Source organism: Nelumbo nucifera, chromosome 2 (genome assembly GCF_055504915.1).
Source record: "Nelumbo nucifera cultivar China Antique chromosome 2, China Antique-T2T, whole genome shotgun sequence".
Taxonomy (NCBI): Eukaryota; Viridiplantae; Streptophyta; class Magnoliopsida; order Proteales; family Nelumbonaceae; genus Nelumbo; species Nelumbo nucifera.
The window spans coordinates 5,722,666-5,744,738 of NC_142650.1; the positions used below are offsets into that span (position 1 = coordinate 5,722,666).

The window sequence follows — 22,073 nt, forward strand, 5'->3', positions numbered from 1 at the left end:
TACGGGGTTTAGAGTTGCTGATCTGTTTAGCATTGATCGCCTGGTTTTGAGGAAGACTTTTGGAGAAAATAATGGCCAGATTTCATGCCTAGAAGGAATTTCTAGAGAAATCTGCCCAAAAATCAAGATAAAACCAAAGGTTTGGAGTTGCTGCTAGTTGGCTAATCAGGACTGTAATCAGTCCAATTCTTGATGTGAATTTAATGAGAATAAGTAACAGAAAAGAAGAAGAAGAAGAAGAAGAAGAGAATAGAGAGAAGATAGAGATGAGAGAAAGAGTGTGGGTTGACCAGAGTTGCTGCCCCACTCAACTATTTATATCAACATCAAAAAATAAGGCAGCAATTACACTAATGCCCCTATTGCTTACATAAGCAAATAACTAACAAAACTAACGTCACTAACAGCAACCTAACAACAAATATAAAGCAACAAACAAGTAACAGCAGCAGTTGGGACATTTATCAAAAAAAAAACAGCAGCAGTTGGGACCACAATAAAATAACTGACAGCAATATAACAGCACTGATTATTGCTCTACATCTCTACACTCCCCCTTAAGTTGGGAATAGATATTTATCATTCCCAACTTGCATAAATCTGTTTCCAACTTGGTCCTTGTAACTGCCTTGGTGAAGAGATCAACAAGCTGCATATTGGATGCAATATATGGAAGACACACTTCTTGAGAGGAACTCTCTCATTGATAAAGTGTCGATCCTCCTCAATATGTTTAGTTTTGTCATGCCGTACCGGATTGCTAATAGCAGCCTGATTATCACAATACAACATCAAGGGCTTATCATAAGCAATTCTCAATTCCTCAAACAAGGACCTCAACCATTATACTTGAGCCACACCATGTGCCATAGATCTGTATTCTGCTTCAGCACTAGAATGAGCTATAACATTTTGTTTCTTGCTCCTCCAAGAGACAAGATTCCCTCCTACAAAGGCACAATACCCAGAAGTAGACCTCTTGTCATCAACACACCCAACCCAATCAGCATCTATATAGACTTCTATCTTCATGTGACCATTATTTCTAAAGAGTATGCCTCTGCTTGGACATCTCTTCAGGTAAGCACGAATCCTCTCAATTGCAAGAAAGTGAGTGGTTCTGGGGAAATGCATATACTGGTAGGCTAACTACACTGACCGCATAAGAAATGTTTGGTCGTGTGAGGCAAATATAAAGCAATTTCCCAACCAAACGTTGAAACACAACCTTGTCTTCAAGGGGCTTTCCACCTTCGGTCCTTATCTTGTGGCTTTGTTCAATGGGTGTGTCAACATGTTTAACACTTAGCTTCCAAGTTTCTTCTAGAAGATCAAGAGCATACTTCTTTTGGGAGACAAAAATCCCATGTTTGGACCGGGATACTTTAATACCCAAGAAATAACGTAGTTCTCCCAAGTCTTTGACTTCAAATTCTTGGTGAAGCAGTTGCTTAAGAGAGTTAATCTCACGGGTATCACTCCTTGTCACCAATAATATCATCCATATAGACAGCAAGTAGAGTCAAAAAGGAGTTTGTTTTCTTAATGAAAAGAGTGTGATCTGATTGGGCTTGGACATAGCAAAATTTTCCAAGAGCTAGTCTAAATCTATCAAACCATGCTCCTGGAAACTGTTTCAGTCCATATAAGGCTTTATTCAACAAACAAACCTTCTTCCATGCTTATGTACTATAGAATCTAGGAGTTACACATCCTCTTGCAAATTACCATTGAGTAAGGCATTTTTAACATTCATTTGGAACTACGGCCACGAGAAATTTGCTGCAATAGACAATAAGACTCTAATAATGTTCATCTTGGCTATTGGTGCAGAAGTATCCAAGTAGTCTGTGCCACAAGTATATGTAAACCCCTTTGCAACTAATCTGGCCTTATACCTTTCAACAGAGCCATCAACATTATGTTTCATTGTAAACACCCATCTACACCCAACCGGATTCTTCCCCTTTTGGTTTATCAACTAACCCCCATGTATTGTTTTTGAGAAGGACATCCATTTCTACTTTCATGGCATCTTTCCACTCAGGTATTGACGAAGCTTCTTGCACTGTCCTGTGATGGGAATAGCAGAAATAGATGCCAAAAAGGACTTATAGGAAGGAGAAAAATGATCATAAGTCAGAAATTGAGAAATACAATGTGTTATAGATGAAGTACAACGACGCTTCCCTTTGCGGACTCAAATTGGAATATCAAGATCATCCAAAGGAGGAGAAGGCTCAATAAAGGGAGGCATCTCATTAAGCTTAGAGATGGGAGGTATCTCATCTGTAGTGGGATGCAAAGGAGTTGTGGTACTAGGATCTGGAGCCGCAGAGGAGACTGAAGTTGGCCTGGACTATTGAGGACCGAAATCAACTTGTCTCCACCACCTGTGAAACACCCTCAAATCCCTTACACTTATGATAACCCTCCTCACTACACTCCCCTTCAGCGATTGGGATGAGTAATGAAATTTCTGATGTGGGTGAACCCATTTCACTACTCTCCCCCTGAGAAGAAACTCTATGATAGTAGGGAACATCCTCAAAGAAGGTGGCATCCATAGAAATAAACCGTTTCCCAGAAATAGGTTCATAGCAATAATATCCCTTTTGATTTTGTGCATACCCAAGAAAGATGCATTTGGAAGCTTTAGGATCAAACTTCGAACAATGAGGCCCAAGAATCTGAACAAAACAAGTATGTCCAAAGGTTTTAAGGGGAATAGTGAACAAGTTCTTATCGGGATATAAAAGGTTGAATGGAATTTTCATATCTAGGACCCGTAAAGGAACCTAGTTGATGAGATACACAGTTGTATAGATAGCATCCCCCTAGAAACGTATAGGAACATTGGAGTTTAGCATGATGCTTCTAGCTACCTCCAACATATGCCTATTCTTCCTCTTAGCAACTCCACTTTCTTGAGGTGTACAGGGAGAAGATCTCTAATGAATAACTCCATGGTCCAGGAAATATGAGGCCAAAGGTTTTGCAAAATACTCATAGGCATTATCTGATATGAAAATTTTGATTTTGACTCCAAACTAGGTCAAAACCATCTGATGGAAATTCCAAGTTAGGGTAGGGACCTCATCTCGAGAGTGCATAAGATAAACCCATGAGAAGCGAGTATAGACATCAACAAACAACAAAAAGCATCGGTATCCCCCCGTAGCAATGATGTGATATGGTCCCCAAACATTAGTATGCACAATTTCAAAAAGAACAGTACTTCTTTTATTGCTCAAAGAATAGGTTGTTCTACAATGCTTTGCAAGTTCACAACTCTCACATTTTAAACTTGACATTTGGACTGACTCAAACAAACTAGGAAACAAACTCCTTAGAGACCTAAAAGACAGATAACCTAACTGATTATGCCAAAGCATAGTCTAACTCACAAACTAAGAAACAAAAGACCTTCTAACTTCTTTATCTTCCCAATCAGGTAGATTCCATTTGTCTCACGACTAAGCCCAATCACCTTCATTGTCTCCAGATCCTAAAAAACACACCGATCAGGGAAAAAAGTCAATGAACGGTTTTGATTTTTAGTGATGCTACTAACTAACAATAGATTAGTACTAAGTTTAGAAACATGCAAAACTAAGGACAATGATATGACATCCGATAGTCTAATGTCTCCCTTCCCAAAGATGGGAACAAGGGATCCATCAGCAATAGATACTCCGCCTCTGCCAAAGGATAAGCAATAAGTGGTAAACAGAGAAGATAAGCCTATCATGTGGTCAAATACACCTGAATCTATGACCCAACAAGATCCACTGTAACTTGGGCCTAAAACATGATATGTTGATGCCTTTTGTACCTGAATGAACAAATGCTTAAGTAGGAGTAGCAGATGTAACCGGTGGCTGAGATGAGGGGGCTGAAGTGCCAACTTCACTTTCTAATCGAGTCAGAGCAGCTAAAGTGTCTAGGGATGTAGCTCTTGTGTTGGATCAGGATGCACCATCAGTAGTAATAGCCACATTGGCATTCCCCTTTTTGTTTCTGAGCTTTGCTGGAATTAAATGTGGATATAACTTCCAACAAGTGTACCTGGTATGCTTCGGCTTCTTACAATGGTCACAAACAAACTCCTTATCCTCCTTTATGTCCCTTTCCTTGTCACCCCCAAATTTTTGTTTCACAGCTACTAGAGTTGATTCCATAGGCTGAAACTACAACATAACCTTTCTCCTACTTTCTTCACTATTCACTAGAGAATAGGCCTAAGATAAGGTCACACTCTCCCTAGTGAGTAGTTGTTGTCTCACAATATCATACTCTGAATTCAGACCAACTAGGAATTCAAAAACTCTATTGGTCTCAACCTGTTTTCTATAGGTTTTTGCATCCTTCTAACTTTCCCACTTACTAGTTTCTAAGTGATCAATTTCATGCCATAAAGATATCAAAGTGGAGAAGTAAACTGAGACTGGCTTCTCCCCTTGCTTGAGATTATTTAGTTCACATTTCAGTTCATAGGCCCTGGGCTTCTCCTTCATCACTTCCCAAATCTCCTTAGTTGTTTTTGCCCACAAGTAATTTCAGCTAATATGAGGCTGCATAGAGTTACACAACCAAGTCATGACCAAATAGTTCTCCTGAACCTATTTGGCATATGAAGGGTCTTCCTTGGCTGGTTTCTTTACATCCCCATTCACATAACCTAACTTCCCTTTGCCCCCAATTGCCATCATGGCTAATTGAGCCCATTCCAAGTAATTAGAACCATCAAATTTAACAATGGTAATCTGAAAACTGTTTTCTGCCATGTTTCCAGCCCCCAAAACACCTTACCCTTTAGTCTTAAACTCGTCTCCTGCCATTTCTATAAGAGGATTATCAGAAGAAACCAGTTCCCAGCAAGAAAAAAAAACCCAAAAGAGAAACTTTTGTGCTAGAACAGATCTGGTAATCACCCAGAAAAAAGTTTGGAAGCTGAAACTAGACAGAAAATAGTTCGGAATGCTGAAACTGATCTAAGAATCACACAGAACATTGTTAACAGTCAGGTCTGATCATAGGGTTAAAAGAAAAAACCCTAGAGAAAACTCTAAGAAAACACAAAACTCAGTCGCTCCTTCTAGATAGGTCGCAATCAGGTCTGATCCTAGGGTTAAGAAAAACCCTAGAGAAAACTCTGAGGAAACAGAAAAAAACCTCAACCGATCCTTCTAGATAGGTCTGATCTATCTCTGATTGGTGTTGATCTCAAGGAAAAATAAGAACTTACCCAGAAAAAACTGATCACCATTTCCAATCCCAATCTGAACCCTAATCTTGATCTTTCTTGTTCTTCTCTGATTCTTCCTGATTTCAGGCACTCTCCAAGCCTCTACAAATCCTTGGACAACTGCTAAACCCTCCCAATAACCTCCAAGAATCAGCCGATGGACAGATCTTGCTAAATTTCCAGCCCTAGGAAGTTCTCATGCAGTCAGCTGGATTAGACACACATGAGAAACCCTAGATTGGCTCTGATACCAAGTTGGTTAATCAGGACTGTAATCAGTCCAACTTTGAGCACACTTAACTTCCCTGAAGATTTGACCAAGTGAAAGAGGCTTGTAACAAGGTGGGTTCTCTTAGTTCTAGGGATTCAATCAAGGAGTTGAAGTGTCTCATACTTGTTCTTATGGACTGGTTGGGGTTGTTTGTCTCATTTGTGTACTTTACCAAATTTATGTCCCCTTCCAAACACCATGGTCCCTCCCATAGGCCCCTAACTGCAGCTAGCTCTTCCCAGAAGGTATCCCTTTCTCTATATGAGTTAGGGCCATGCACATTGGTCAGCACCCATTCCCTTCCATCATTCATCCTCTTGGCTTTTACTGATACTGTGTATTGTCCTACCAACTCCTCCTAACAATCTACTTCCTCGTTCTTCCAAATTGTAAGGATACCACCCGAGGCGTCCCAAGATGGGGCAAAAGATCAACTTAGATCCCTACTACTCCAGATACTTCTTATCCATCTCCCATCCAAATCCGAAAGTTTTGCTTCCTAGAGCATGACTATTACTGGTCTCTCTATTTTTATCACATTTCTGATGATTCTCCTCTTCTTTGGCACTCCCTAACCCTCTTACATTCCAACAAAGAATCTTCGTTCCACTCTTTTGTCTAGACCCTTTCCTATTCCCAAGTCCTAGTCTCCTCCCTTTTTCTCCCTGAGATTGCCACCTATTTTGGAGATAATAGAAGTGTCTACTAAGTACAACACCCTTTTCTCTTTTGTCCCAAAACTGCTATAGGGTTAATGATTCGGGGTTGTACTGTGTAGTTGTGACTGGGGGCCTGGTATTGACAAAACTACTACTATTTAAATGCCATTGTTGTAACAATTAGAAGTGTATGGGTTGGGTTGTTCTGTAACTTTCTGTTGTCACCTAATGAGGGGCAATAATGTCTTTTTAACTAAGTAAATTGTTAATAGGGCTGGACAGAATAGAGAGAATCTGCCACCCATTCTTCTATTCCTCTTTCTTTTTCCAATTTTCTTTTTTCTTTCTCTTGCAGATTCATGTTCATGGTAGCATAGCCAATTTCAACCCTAGGACCTGTGGGTTATGGGCCCACAGCAAAACCTGTCTTGATCTCTTCTTTCTTATTCTTAAAATTCTCTTTTTCTGTTTTGGGAAAATTGCAGATAGTTACCCTATACTTTGGGGGTAGTGACACTAAAAGGCCTGAACTTTAAGTGCAACATTTTAGTACCCTGAATTTGGGAAATATGCACTCAAGTCCAACTCTGTTAAAGTGGTGTTATGGTGAGGATGAATTTACAAAAATGACCATATTTGAATCCTCCTTTTTCACTGTTCATCTTCTTTAACCTTTGGATTTCAGACGCAAACTAGTTGCCAATGAGCCTACACTTCCACGGTGGATGGCAAAGACTCGTAAGGAATGACAAGTGAGTTCGTGTTGATTTTATAAAATAGAAACAATGGATGCCGACAAACAATGAATCCAGGACCGTCGGGGTTGCAAATTGTATTCAGGGATAGAGACATATACTGCAAAGCCACACAGGCACTACAGATAATGGGAACTCCCTACTAGCTGAGCTCTTAGCTCTGTTCAATGGATAACGGCTGGAAGCAAATAGGGAATGGAGGTCATTAAATAGATGAAGGTGACTGTCAAGTGGTGATTAGTTGGTTTAACACAAAGATAGAGGGCCCTAGGAACCTATGGCATCATTTAAGAGAAGCTATGACCTTGGCTTCCAATCTAAATTGCTCATTTCCAATGTCTGCTATCATTTTTTTTTCCTGACCAATACTGTCTGGCTAACAATTTAGTGGATAGTCTAGCAAGGATGAGAGTAAGTAGGATGGAATTGGAGCTGGATATTCTGGGTCCATGGGCAACAATTGTAACTTAAGGTGCTGGTTTCCTGTTGGTGTTATCAGATGTTAGCTATTTGTATGTCACCCAGCTCCAAACTTTAATAAATGAATACAATGTGAATATTTCTCTGTTTCTCTTGAAGCCTTTCTATCATCTATATTATTTTGAAGGATAAAGAAGATTTTTTTCATTAAAATAAAATAAAGATACATTGCAGATCTGTTGGTTGTCAAGCTGACACACCAAAACAGAAAAAGAACTTATACGGAAAATAAATCCACATTACAAGGTTGACGATCAAGAACACTCGAGAAATTCTCTAACAAATCAGATCTGTTGACTTGGTTAAAATCTGGAAGGGCTATAACCCAATCTGTTACAAGTTTATCCACTGCTGCTACCAAAAGATCAATGTTCTTTGACTTACCAAAATATAGATTCCATGGTCCATCTCCTAGGCATAAAACCAAACTGATTCTCAGATATATTTGTTCCATGTCGTAATATTTGTTCAATTATTCTCCCCCAAAGTTTTGCAGTGTTGCCTATAAGTTTAATCCTATGATAATAATTGCAACTTTGTATATAGTTTTTTTCAATATAAGGTTTGTTGAGTTATGTGGCTAGGAAACAAGTGTTGCATATCTTTATGTAAGAGGGCAATTATGGAGTTGTACATTTAATTATAAATTCTAATCAAAATGCTAAGCAGCCCATAATATTGAACTTGCTCTTAAACATCTTGTTCTCTTGTCTCCTCTCCCTTTAGGAACAAGGTAAGGTTCGGCACAAGAGAGAATTCACTTAACTGGCTTCTCTCAACTTCTGCCCTCTTATTTTATTTATATAATGAGTAAATTACAAAACTACCCTTAATTAAATAAAGAGAAATAAATCTGCTGCATAATACTTCTAACACTCTCCTCAAGCCGGAGCATTAATGTCATAAAGCTCCAGCTTGTTAGTTGTTACAAATGTAGTCCATTCTAAGCAACTCAACCCTTTGGTGAAGAGACCAGCTAACTGATCTTCTGACCTCATATTAGGTGTGACAATGTTGCCACTTACTACTTTCTCCCTCACAAAATGGCAATCCACATCAATGTGCTTGGTTCTCTCATGAAATGCTAGGTTGGAAGAAATATGGACAGTACTTGGGTTATCACAAAACAACTTGTTTGGACTCATGATAAACACTTCTATATCCTAAAGATGTTTCAGCCACATCAATTCACAAGTAATATGCGCCATGGTCATGTACACAACTTCAGCACTACTTTTTTTTATCAATAACAAAACTTTCATTAATCAAACAGGACAATTAATTACACAGAGGGGGAAATAAACTCTCTTAACTCCCCAGCAGAGGCAAAACTCTCTTAACTCCCCAGCAGGCAAGAGCCCCCAAAGTGAGAAAAACCAGAATTACTGAGACCAAAATATAGATTCCCTGACCACCCCTTGCTTGGCTAACCCATCAGCAAACGAGTTAGCAGATCTCTTCACCCAACTGAACTTTATTTCCATGTCCTTAACCAGCCATCTGAATTTTCTCCTTTCACTATTGTAGTTCCATAAACCAACATTGTCTTCTTGCAGCCACCCTACCACCACCTCTGAATCCCCTTCAATTGCAAGCCTTCTAATGTTCATATCCTTTGCTCTTTGGGCACCTTCCAAGACTACAAAAATCTCAGCCCTGAGAGAGTCACCAACCTCAATTGGGCCTGAGAACAGAACTGAAATAGTCCCATTCTCATCCCTAAATACACCCCCAATGCCTGACAGCCAAGGATCCCCTCTACTACTACCATCAAAGTTCAGCTTTATAAATCCAGTGGGGGGAGGGGTCCAAGACAGACTTAGACCCGTTTTGACATGGGCACAGCTAGCAATCTCTCTCCATTTTCTCAGCAGATCATCCACAATAAAACCTGTGAATAGGTCCAAGGATTTCAGCCAGTGAACGACCCTAATGTGAATCACCTCTATCAAATTTTCAACACACCTCTCTCTTTCAGAGAAAAGTCTTGAGTTCCTTTCTTCCCAAATTGACCAGCACAAATTCCTTGTCCCTTGCTAAAACTTTCCTTGTTCCTAAACTTACTGCTAACTTTATTTTAGTTGGTCAACTAGTTAATGAAGGTCACATTCTAACATTTTCCTCTGATAGTTGTTTGATTCAAGATCAGTGCACTAGGAAGGGGCGTAGGATGGGCCGCTTGTTTGCGTTGGAGTTTGAGAAATCACAATCAGCATCATCCTCTGCTTAATTTAGCTTTTCTACATTGACTCATGTTTTGAGTTAGAGAAACTATGCCTGGGATTTGTGGCACAAACATTTGGGTCACCCAAATTCTGAAAAACTTAAATATTTATTTGAGTCTGGTTTTATTAAAACTAAAATTCCATCTATGAAATCCTTTGATACATCTTGTGTTTCTTGTTGTTTGAGTAAAAGTCGTATTTTACCATTCACTCACCGAGTTGAACATGCTACTTCACCTTTTGAAATTACTCATAGTGATGTTTGGACTTCCTTTGTTGTTTCCTCAAATGGGATACAAGTATTTTGTGTTATTCATTGATGATTGTACCAGGTACACTTGGATCTACTTTCTCAAACACAAATCAAAAGTTTTTCCAAATTCCAACCTTTCGGTTGTTTCATAACATGGTTCGAGTTTAGTTTCAAGCGAATGTGCAGACCTTACGCTCAGACTCGGGGGGAGAATACAGTGACGGAGAATTTCTAGTTTATCTGAAACATCATGGCATACAAGTCCAACGATGTTGTCCAGACACTCCTCAACAAAATGGTGTGGTAGAAAGAAAGAATGGCCACATTCTTAGTGTTGTAAGGACTCTTCTAGAGTTGCATGCACCTCCCACATTCTGGGTAGAGGTTGCTAGCACAGCAGTGTACCTGATCAATTGTATCCCATCTTCTGTTCTTGCTAACATATCTCCTCACCAGAAGATGTTTGGATTCTCCCCCCCTAGATCTTTCCCATCTTCATGTCTTTGGGTGTCTATGCTTTGTTCATCTTCCTCCTCGTGAACGTTCAAAGCTTTCAACTCAATCTGCATGTATGCTTTTATGGGATATAACCCTAACCACAAGAGATTCTTTTGTCATGATCCCTTGGCGCGTCATATTTGTATTTCTCGAAATGTGATTTTTCTTGAGCATATCTCCTTTTTTTTCAAGAATTGCCAAGTTATTTGCACCCTTTGTTTCAATTTTGCATGATTTTGAATCACGGGATACCCCGTCGTCCACTGCTAAGAAGGATATTCTCGTCTTCTCTCGCAAGCGGGTTCATGGTCTAGCTCCTACGCCTACAAAAACCACTGATGTTCCATATTACTGTAGTTTTTATTGTATTGTATCTCTTATTTTATTATTTTCTCTTCAGCCCTACAAGGCCTCTCTGTAAATTCCCTAATATTTGTTGCCCTATAAGGGCCTCTATAAATCCTCTAATTTCATTATCTATATAAAGGACCCTTGGGGTAAGGTCGAAGTATCCATTTCTTCACCCCAGAATTTTGTATTCTTCTCTGGGTTTGTTGGCATCAAATGTCACCTGAAAAATGAAGAATAAAAGAGGCTCTGCACATCCACAAGGGGGTTCCACCCAAGCCCAAAGAGGGAAAAGGCCCATTTCCAAATAGTTTTCACAAACCAGCAAAAAATCAAAAGGTGAAAACCAATCTCCCCATCAGCTTTATAGAGAATACACCTATGAGGGGATAAACATGTCTTGGGTCTCTTTCTTTGAAGCAGATCACTAGTTTTGATTCTATTCAAAAATGATTCCCAACAAAAACTCCCAACCCTAGGAGGAATTGGCTTGCACCAGATCTCTTTAACAGGGAAAGATAAGCCTACGGAGTTGTTTGGCTGAGTCAAGCCTTCAACACTACTTCTTGCAACAACACTCTACTTTTTCTTTTCCAAATAATGAGATTCCCACCTAGGAAAGTGCAATGACCAGTAGTGGATCTCCTATCTATTGAGGATCCTGCCCAATCTGCGTTTGAAAACCTTTCCAGTGATAACTCTCCCCCTTTCTTATATAGCAAGTCACAATCTAGAGCACCTTTTGAGTAGCACAACACTTCAACAATTCCTTCCCAATGATTGGTCATGAGATTCTACATGAATTGACTTAGAATTCCCACATTGAAGAATATATCTGGTTTGCTAATAGTTTAAATGAGCTTTCCTACTAATGTCCTATACCTACCAAGATCATCTAGTAACTCCCCTTGATTGTCAGTCATATGTTTTAAGATAAATAAAGAAGAAAATATATTCCAGAAGAGAGAGAATACAAAAAAGGTGACCAGAAATCACCAACCACCAAAAAAGAAAAAAAAAAGAACCCAAGAAACAACCAAAATCTTTATTTTTTTGAAAAGTAAAATAAAAATTTCATTAAAATAAAAAAGAAGATTACATAAGGAAGGTGATAAGATATCACCCGAGAGAAAACATGACTACTAACTCAGAAACTCCACCAACTACAAGATTTAAAATTAAAAGAAGACTTCAACATGATCATTAGCAATCCTATCAGAACCAAGGCCCTAATCTTCCCCTTCAAAAAGCTCCTCCTGACCATTGCCATCTTCATTCCACCTCCCACCTCTGTTTATCTTCTCCTTCTGGGTTTCTTCTCTCTTCTTCCTCTAAAACTCTTCAAAGGCTTTCCTAGCAAATTCCTCTCCATCCCAAAAAAATAGACCTACGCTTTTTGCCAACCTCTACATCTGTTTTAGCCGCTTCCTCAATGGAGAAACTTCCTGAATTCACCACCTTCCTCGTTGTCATCTTTGAAAGACTTCTGCTCCTTCTCTTGTAGACCTTCTTGTATTTCTTGGTAGGTCCAGTCCAAATCAAACCACCTTTCAGCCGAGGGAAAATTTTTGTTACGTGAATGGTGTGAGAGTATCTTACTCCCGGTGTGATAATTTTTTTCCAGCTAGTAGGGGAATCAGACAAGGGGACTCACTTTCACCCTTCCTTTTTACCTTGGCAGCTGATGTGTTTAGTCGAATTATCACTAGGGCTGATAGGGAAGATGTGATAAGGAGTTGGAGAGTAGGCACAAACCGAATTCCAGTCACTCACCTTCAGTTTGCAGATGACTTGATGATCTTCTGTGAGGGAGGCTTCGGTGAGAAGGCGGAAAATTTGAAAGAATTGATTACAGTTTTTGAAGGAATCTCTAATTTGAAAATCAATCTAGGGAAAAGCTACATAGCAAATTTAGTTTTTGAGGAGGTTGAGGCGATTGCAGGCTGTCTTGAGTGCTCCATTTCCTCCTGGCCTTTGTCTTACTTAGGGCTTCCGTTGGGAGCAAACCCTAGGGAGAGTAGGTTCTGGACCCCAATCTTGGAGAAGTTAGAAAAGAGATTAGCTGTGTGGAAGAAAAATTATATCTCTTTGGGTGGGAGGATCACTTAGATAAAAGCTACCCTCATGAATCTATCTACCTATTATCTCTTTGTCTTTAGGGTACCGTCTAGGGAAGCGAAGAAGTTTGAAAAATTGATGAGAGATTTTCTGTGGGAACTGGGAGAAAGTAAAAAAGACCATTTAAGTTGTGGGTAGAAGCAAAGAGGAGGGAGGATTAGGGCTCGGGAATGTGCTTAAAAAGAACTCAGCTCTGTTAGGGAAGTGGTTGTGGAGATGGCCTTTGGAGCGGGATAGACTCTGGCACAAAGTAGTGACAAGTATTCATGGATGTTCAAAGAGTGGTTGGGATGTTGGTGCATCAAGGAGGGCTAACCTAGCCACACCTTAGAAAGCAATTCACAAAATTCTTCCGCAGTTCCTCAACTGTGTCAAGTATGATGCTTGTTCAGGTAATTCTATTCGGTTTTGGGAGGACATTTGGGTTGGAGATCTCCCTTTGAAAGACATTTTTCCTTCGTTATACCTATTTCCTTGTATAAAAATGAGGTTATCTCAAAATTCCTTCCATCAAATTTATTCTTACCAGCTTTGTCTTGGGATTTTGGTTTCCGTAGAGGGTTAAGGGATGAGGAAATTGAGTGTTTGTCTACTCTTCTATGTCTCCTTGATAAGGTTTGGCTGGATCCCTCGAAACCTGATAAAAGGATTTGGGCCATTCACCCCAATGGGTCTTTTTCTTGTGGCTCCTTTTTCAAGTTCCTTTGCCAATCTCCCTCTCAACAAAGTTTCCCTTCCAAAGAAGTCTGGTGTAGGCCAGTCCCCCCCCCCCCCAAGGTTATGGCTTTGTGCTAGGAAGTGTGGCATGGTAAAGTAAACACAATGGATAACCTACAAAAGAGAAGACCCATCCTTTGTATTTCACCAAACTAGTGCATTCTTTGCAGATCCCATGGTGAGGATTGTAAACATCTATTTTTATCTTGTAGTATAACTGCAGAGCTCTGGGCTTGGCTTCTATCTTGTAGTTGGGATATGCCAGCAGAAGTAAGCACAATCTTTAACCCTTCTTTCTTCTCTTGGCCCCATAAAAGAGGAAGGAAAATGTGGAGATGCTCGCGAGCAGCATTGTTATGGACAGTATGGGAAGAAAGAAATGCCAGAATCTTCCAAGAAAAAGGAAGAATCAGTCAAGCCTTAAAGAACTGCATTATGTCCAGGTCATTACATTGGTTAAAGACTCTAGAATTATTTAACCATTTCACTTTTACTGATTGTTGGAAGGATTGGAAGTTGATAGCAAGTTGTTCCTCCTACAAAGGAAGGGTAGTGGCTAGCTGGGTCCCCCCTCCTCTTGGTTCTTTGAAGCTGAATTTTGATGGGAGTAGCCAGGGTAACCCGGGTCCCTCTGGGATGGGAGGTGTACTAAGGAATGAGGCTGGAGAGGTTGTCTTAATCTACTCTAGCCCTTTAGGAGTTGGGAACTCTACCCGGGAAGAACTGTTAGCTGCAATACAAGGAATACTTCTTGCAAAAGAAGTGGGCGTGGAGTAGCTTCTAATTGAAGGAGACTCTAAGACAGTGGTGGACTGGTTAAATAATCCGGAGGATGTCACTTGGCGCTACAAAAATGAGTTAAAGAAATTCAAATGGCTGACAAGAAATATGTCTATAACAATACAATGGGTTGGGAGATCAACTAATGCTTTTGTTGATGTTTTGGCAAAACAAGGGATAAATAGGGAAACATTGTTCTGGGCACAATTGTAACTATTGTTTTAATTTAAAGATTCATGTTTTCTCTGTTGTAATTTGTGTATTTGCTGTTTGGAGAGGCTGCTCCTCACGCCTCTAAGGGGATTTTCTTGTATCTATTCATTATTTTAATGGAATTGATGTTATTTATCAAAAAAATAATAATAAAACATAATGTATTATAACTTTAATATTTAAAAAATCTGAATAAACATAATGTATTATAACTTTGTTGATGTCCAACTGTATGTTGTCTTCTCTCTTGAATCAGTAAGACTGAAGGATGATTTGGGGTTTGCCCTTCTCCTCTATTTATAGCCTTAAAGAGAGGTTCTCCTAATCCCATTAGGAGTTTCCTAATCCAAATCTTGTATTTGGATCTGGACTCTCTTTAAGAAATAAAGACAATCCCTTATCTTATTTGCAGATAAAGGTCAGCCCTCCTAATCCAATTAGGAGTTTCCTGATCCAAATCTCTATTTGGATATGGACTCTCTGAGTGGATAGGGATAATCCCTTATCCTATCTACTGATCTAAATCCCAGAACCGCCCCTCTTTAATTAATCTCATTAAGCCAGTTCGAATTGGGCTTTAGGCCCATTAAGTCCATGTGCTCACTTATCCTCCAAACTGCTGCCCAATTGGATATCCTTGTATGGCATGGGACCCAAACATTGATCTACACATTAGCCACATGGGTTCAGCCCAACCTCTGTTACAAGTCCTGGCCGAATTCACTGTAGGAGACAGTGAACCCCTGATCTCATCACCATGGGCTCTTAATGGGCCCAACATTTACATTAAATGGTCCCTAGGTCAAGCCACCTTATAAAAACCCAAAGACTGTGGGCAAATGCAAGATTAGCCCATCAGGTATTACCCTCAATGGTCTTACACTTAACCTCTCAGCTCATAATGATCAAACACTACCCGACAAGAGAGGACCTCTCCCTCGGCTGCAAGGTACGGTGTTGCACTCTCTACTCACATGAATCCCGGGAATTAAAACATTTTGCAAACATTTTGAAACCATAATATATATATGTATATCTCTATATAAATATATTTTGCAAAACAAATTTCAACGGTTGAAATCGACTGCCGACAATTTTGGTTTCCATCAGAGAGAGTGCATCCCCGATCATTCACTTTGTCCGACAAAGGGACTGATCCTGTCACTATGATCACCCACTCAGATGAATTCTCAGACTGTCCCAACATACCCAGGTTTTGACCCCATCTAAGGATCTCACTGATTGGCACATCAAAGACAACCCAATCCGACACCTAGTGCAATATCATAATCGAGTCTAGGGGCCAGGTGTAACATTCCAATTTTGCCCATATATCTCTAAGGTCCAGGGCAATACTGGAATTCTGGTCCGATTCAAGGTTTCAAGAAAACCCACACTGCATGTTCCTCAGGTCTCACCTTGGCAGCTGAGACAAGCCACCCCAACCAACTTGGCGGCACATCAGTGTCAGCCTTGGCAGGATAAATCTCCCCAGATCTATCCAACGACTGTGAAGATTCTAAACTAACACGAGTCTCATATGTGTCCAGTTTAAGGGTATTACACAAAAACACACCATAATAACATGAATCAAATATATACTTTATTCATTTACATTAAATGTCATAATGTACATCATTCTGATTGGAGCTAAGGGCATACACTGTCTAACACTACCATCAAGTTTCAGTTGCTCATAGGGTCTGGCACAAACTTGCTTTGTGGTTCTATGGTCCATTTAAAATCTTGGAGAGGATTGGGCCCATGGCCTATCAGTTGGAGCTACCTCCTACATCCAAGCTCCATCTCGTTTTTCACATATCACTCCTCAAGAAGGCTTTGGGCACACACACTACCATTATCCCCTCCCTTAGTTCATAGATGAAGGAGACTTAGATACAGAGTCCACTCGCATTGTGGACTTTCGCTAGGTGCACCGGGACCATCGAGTCATTCCAAAAGCAAAGGTTGAGTAGGTAGGACTCCTCACTGATGATGCCACATGGTAGCCTCATATGGATCTACAAAAAAAGGTTCCCCAACCTGGACCTTGAGGGCAAGGTCAATCTCATGGGGGGAAGAACTGTTAGGACTTCACCCACACCCATTATGGACAGTCCAGGATTAGCAGCACATCCAAATTTGGAGCAAGAAGCTGACCTGGTCCCTGGGTGACTCAGTAGTTTGTTAGGAGGCAAAGAGGTTCGGGTGCCACCACAGTAGATCTTGTGTTAGAGGTGGTTGCAACAGCCACTGAGAGATTAGCATTACCATGATTGTGGTGTTTTGTAATAAGTGGCTAGTGAATTATTTCCCCATCTCTCTCTCTCTCTCTTCTTCTTCTTCTTCATTTTCTTCTTCCTTCCTTGTTCCTCCCTTCCCTATGCCCTTCCATTTCAGGAGGTAGACTCACCCTCGAAGGGACTCCTGAGGTAGGCAGCTCCTACCAACATCTCGATGAAGGCCCTCACAAGGGTGGCTCCTTAGTAGGGGAATAAAGCCTTTTGTTTAAGGCAAAGAATGTTGATCCTCAATCCTTATATTCAAATTTCATGAAAGGGGAAAAGGGATGTAGAAAGGGAAGACCAAGACTTCCTATCAAGTAGAAATGGCCCCAGGGAACTGATCAATCTAGGAATCCTTGGTGTCAGTTCTTGGAGACAACAACAACAAATCCAGTAGAGGCCATCCCTTTCCTAAAAATGTGTGACAGGTAATTCACCTAAACAAGGATGTCTCAAGAATCATCCATGGATAGCTTCAAGAAGGACTGGTGAATGATTGTACAGGATTGGTGGTGGACAATTTAAGAACTTATATTGTGAGTTGTGATAAAAATGATAGACGAGGAAAAGAAGAATAGTGAGAAATGAAGGTAATCCTTTTCCCAAAAAAAATGGCAGACACAGATTTGAAGGGAGGAACAGAAACAGAAGAATAGTGAGAAAGAAAGAGGTAGAGTTGGGGATTCAACAGAAAGAACATGAAGAATAGGCTAATGAATCAGGCAATGAACACCAAAAGAGGAGCAAACGATAGCTGATGAATTTTTTAAAAAGTGTGCAAAGCTTAGCTGATTATCAATGTTTCAGAAAACATGAGGCAATAAACTCCTAAAGAGAAACAGAGACTGATGATCAATTTTTCAAGAAGTGTGTGAAGGTTTTAGCTGATTAGCAATATTTCAAAAAGCGTGAAGCTTAAAGAAAATGTCATGATGTTCAAGTTTAAAGTATAATGTACATCTTTTACATCTTGAGGAGCCTTGTGTTTAAAAAAAATGTTTTTCATACATTAGTTGAAGGAGGGTCCTCACTGTAAGAAGTTAAGATCTAATTAGAGATCAATTCTGAGATTTAAAGGTATGTGCATTTTTAATTTTTATGAATATTTAAGGTTTTCAACACCCATTTCAGGTTTTAAGTTGCACTCATAGTCTAGAAGGATTTGTAAGAAAGCTCTTGCTCTTTGTAGTCCTTGTTTATACAATGAGTAATTCATTTATATGGTCTCCTTGTATAAAGTGCAGTCCTTTTTCCATAGTTCCAAACTTTCTCATTTTGATTCATATTTTTCTTGAACTGTTGAGATTTCATAAGGCTTACCACCTTAGAAAATATTAGCACCTCAAATCATGCCTTCATGTTTTAAAGCATGGGTAATGATAATCAAGAATTCATAGTACATTTTAGAAAAATCGGTTCACAAGAAAAGGGAAAAGAAGGTGGTTGATGCAAGTGCAAGTAAGGCCCATGAAAATCTTTGACAGACTAGACAAGAAAGGCCCATGAGTAGGCAAAAGAAAGAGGAAAAGAAAGTGGTTGATGTAAGTGCAAGAAAGGAGACAGGTTGCAAAAAAAAAAAAAAATACTACAAAGCTATGGTTCTTTTCCATGGTATAAAGTAAGGCCCATGAATATCTTTGATGGACTAAAACAAGGGGACTATGTGAATAGGGGGGAGGAGATGAAGGGACCAATCTAGTAGTAGAGAGGATGAGGTCATCAAAGAGGTGATTTGGTCATTAGAATGGAAAAGTGTGGGTTATTCAAGCAAAAGGGAGAAATAAAGGGTGACAAGATCAGCAAAAGAGTTCTTCTACTAGGAGGAGGAGTGGCCAGAGTGTTAACCACTTGTGCTCTTGATTGAGCTGAGGCTAATAGCTTTCCAAAGAGGATTGATTAAAATATTTGGGCTGTGCTATGGCTTCCGTTTTTGCATTGAATTTGATGTAAGGTGCATCAACTTAGAGTATCAAGTGTTAGAGAATGGTGGTGTTTACATGGCTTTGTTGGGGTAAATGTTGGCTGGGCTAAGAGTTCTCTAGTTTGTGTACATGGGAAAGGGGCTTATTAAGGGTTTCCAATGTTGTCATGTCCCTCTTTTATTTTATTTATGTTTTCTTCTCTTTCTGGCCCTGTTTGGCTTTGTAAACATCCTGTAAGGTGTACATACTTTGCTCCTTGATAAGTAATCAATACTGTATAAAATTCACATCTGAAGATCAAATATGAATATTGTAGAGAAAGGGGACCTATATGTAAAGAAAAATCTACCTCATTGTCAACTAAATAATAAATAACAGAAGCAACTAACAGGTCCTGAAGAAGCCAATTAGCACTAAATTATAGGCCACATCAAAATAACTGCACAAATCATTCTACTCACATCGCTAGAGATATCCAAAATATTCAAATTCAAACAAGTAGTTTAAGTTTCAAATAAGGAAACCATAAACTTCAACCAGACAGGGAAAGAGAAAGACAAATTATTTATGAAATAGCTATAAGGCTATGCACCATGTCAACACCCATTTGTTGATGAAGAACATGATACATGTCATCATCTCCAGTCAAATAAAAATGTAAATTGAAGTTGCAGACCAATTACAAATAGCACTCCCATTTTTATCTGAACAGTGAGCCACAAACCTTCATAACTGCAATTCCTAAGCAGAGCAGTGACTACATGGCGTGTTGAATCATCATTTTCCACAAGCAGAACCTTCAGTGACCTAAGAGGAAGAAATCTCTCCCAACGAACCACCGGCCCTTGAGACTGCTGCTGCAGTCTCTGTGGAGCAGCCTGGGCCTGGTTTGCCCCTTCACGTTCATCATTTACATTTTCAGCAACCCCATCAATCCGAGACTCATCGTCCTCCGATAGACCATGCCCTTCACCCACTACTCCATCTCTAACTTCCTTGTGCTCATCTCGGATATGGTGATTTAGTTCCACCAACCCTCTGTTTCCAGCACCAACATTGTTCACAGGAACACTCCCCATCAATCAGATTCAAAAAGACCAATTATGAGGAACGAACATAATAGAATCGTTGAGAAATCCTCCTTCAATCCAGAAAAGAACTTGTACATTCCGTTTTCTTCAAGAAACCACTATCTGCAAAGACAAACTTTCAACCCATCCTAGACTTCAAAAACCGTTGAAAGACAAAGCAGATCCAGGATGAAATCTGAAAATCCAGCTCCAACTGTATTAATTTCCTCCAAAAAAGACTGAAGTCTCTAGAACCTTCTCTCACCCTGTGACACCAGATAAGTGTATCAGACAAATTACTATGTTCAAACCCTCGTATATATGCTCAAAAGTCAAATTAGAAAGAGAAGTTGTGCACGTAGAATGTACAGTATTCCAAGAACATCGATTTAAAACGTTTTATAAGGAAACCAAGAACCTTTAAGGAACCCATTAAAGGAGCAATATTTTTATAACTTTTAACAACAAAACAATAAAAATCCAAAAGAATAATCAGTAAATATATCGCCGAAACAAAGATACAATTCAAATCTCTGGTAAAATCCAGAGAAATAAGATTAAATTGAAGGAGATACCTTAGAACCTCCATTAATAGAAAGCAGGGCACTCATCGGCGAGTTTGATCGTGCAGGGGAAAAAAAAACAGATATTCAGAACGGCAAGATCAGTAATGGAAATACATCAAAGTGCTCCAATCCACACGATTCTCAGATCGAAAGCTGGTCTGAAGACCTTTGTTAGGGTTTTGCTTTCCATTTTCTTTTTTTTCCCCTTCTTCTTCTTCCTTTTTAATTTTAATGTTACAGAGCTTGACTGGTCGGAGAACAGTGAAGAAGCTAAGGTGAGAGAAACATATCCACGACATTCACAAAGATATTAAGATTTATTGCAAGGTGGCTGACGTGGAGAAAATGGAGGTTTGCAGTGTTCGCGTCGAGCCGCGCTGGACGCCACCTCACTCTATATGGAAGACATCGATGCCATGAGATCTTCTGAGTTGGAAAAAATCTAAAGCCGGAAGCTCAAAACCTTCTACCGCATCTTAATTGATCTTCCGGATCTGGCACGAGACACGTGGCTCTATGCACGATCAGCTAAAGGTTTGATCGAGGATGTGAGAAGATGCCTCGAGGCCCTAAAGCTGAAAACGTCGTTTTCGCAAGCGTCGACTGGTCGGTAAAAACAAACGATTGGCTAACGGGGTTTGCTTGTGGAATGGCATAATTACCCCCAATTTAACTTTTTCCTCCCGAACAAATCCCAGCTTCCGAAAAATATCTGCCTCACACGGTAAGGCACCATGTGGCGGCATATTACGGATGATAGACCTTCACTCACTTGTGCATACCCTAGTATAACAACCAATCAATCCAGACTGTCCAACCTATGGATTATGTCTTTACACCGTTGAAAATCAAATAGAGACTTGATGATCTAATGTGCTGCAAAGCATAATAGAGAATCTGGTGCAACTTATTCTTTCAAATTCAAAGTCGAAATTAGAGAGGGGGAAAGAAGAGAATGTGGAGGCGGGCGACCTTATTCATTTAACCAAACGTAAGGTCTAAAGAACATGCTTTTGCGCTATATACCACCGCAACATAACTGCAATCCGTACTAGCCCGTTACAGTACCAAAGTAAAATTACGGAGTGTTCGGAAATATAAATGATACTTTGTTGATGTATAAGTTATCATTTTAGGCTCTATTGGGACGAGTTGAGGAGTGTAAATACAAATATGTTCAGTGCAAATACTAAAACAAAATCAAAATCTAATTTTATCCGACCTCTATCATTTATATATATATATATATATTTTTTTTCTTTTTTTTCTGATTTTTCTATTTTTTGTGTGAATTTCTTTTTTTTTCACTTTTTAAAGACCCTTTTGGAGGTTTTTGATTTGCCTACACATGTCTAAAGAGTCATGCAAATTAATTTTCCTATACATGTCTCAGGGGCGATTACTTTATTTTAGTATGTATTTGGTTCTGTGTGATTTTCTCATTTTAAGAAGTTTCATTTTGGGGCTTCCCCCAATGGGTATGCATTTATTGGCACTTTTGTTGATGTGGTGCCTAATAGTGCTTATGTGTCATAAATGTCCTCATTAATTGTTTTTCTCAGTTTTGTAGCTACATCAAATATCAATGGAACCAAATACATACTTAATGAGGTGTCTTTCAACAACATTTCCCACTAATGCGCCTTTTCATTCCACTAAGGGGGC

The 22,073-nt window shown here is 39.6% G+C and overlaps 1 protein-coding gene across 1 annotated transcript in view; it reads right to left on the minus strand.

Moving 5' to 3' along the window:
- The window catches only part of LOC104594719 (two-component response regulator-like PRR37), a 38,829-nt gene extending 18,114 nt beyond the window's left edge, over positions 1-20,715 (minus strand). Inside the window, exons 1-2 of the mRNA XM_010255156.3 lie at positions 20,418-20,715; positions 19,497-20,108 (exon numbers count right to left, since the gene is read on the minus strand). Of these exons, the coding sequence (XP_010253458.1) occupies positions 19,497-19,851 (355 nt within the window). The 5' untranslated portion in view covers positions 19,852-20,108; positions 20,418-20,715. The remainder of the gene's footprint in view (positions 1-19,496; positions 20,109-20,417) is intronic.
- Positions 20,716-22,073: the final 1,358 nt, after the last annotated feature.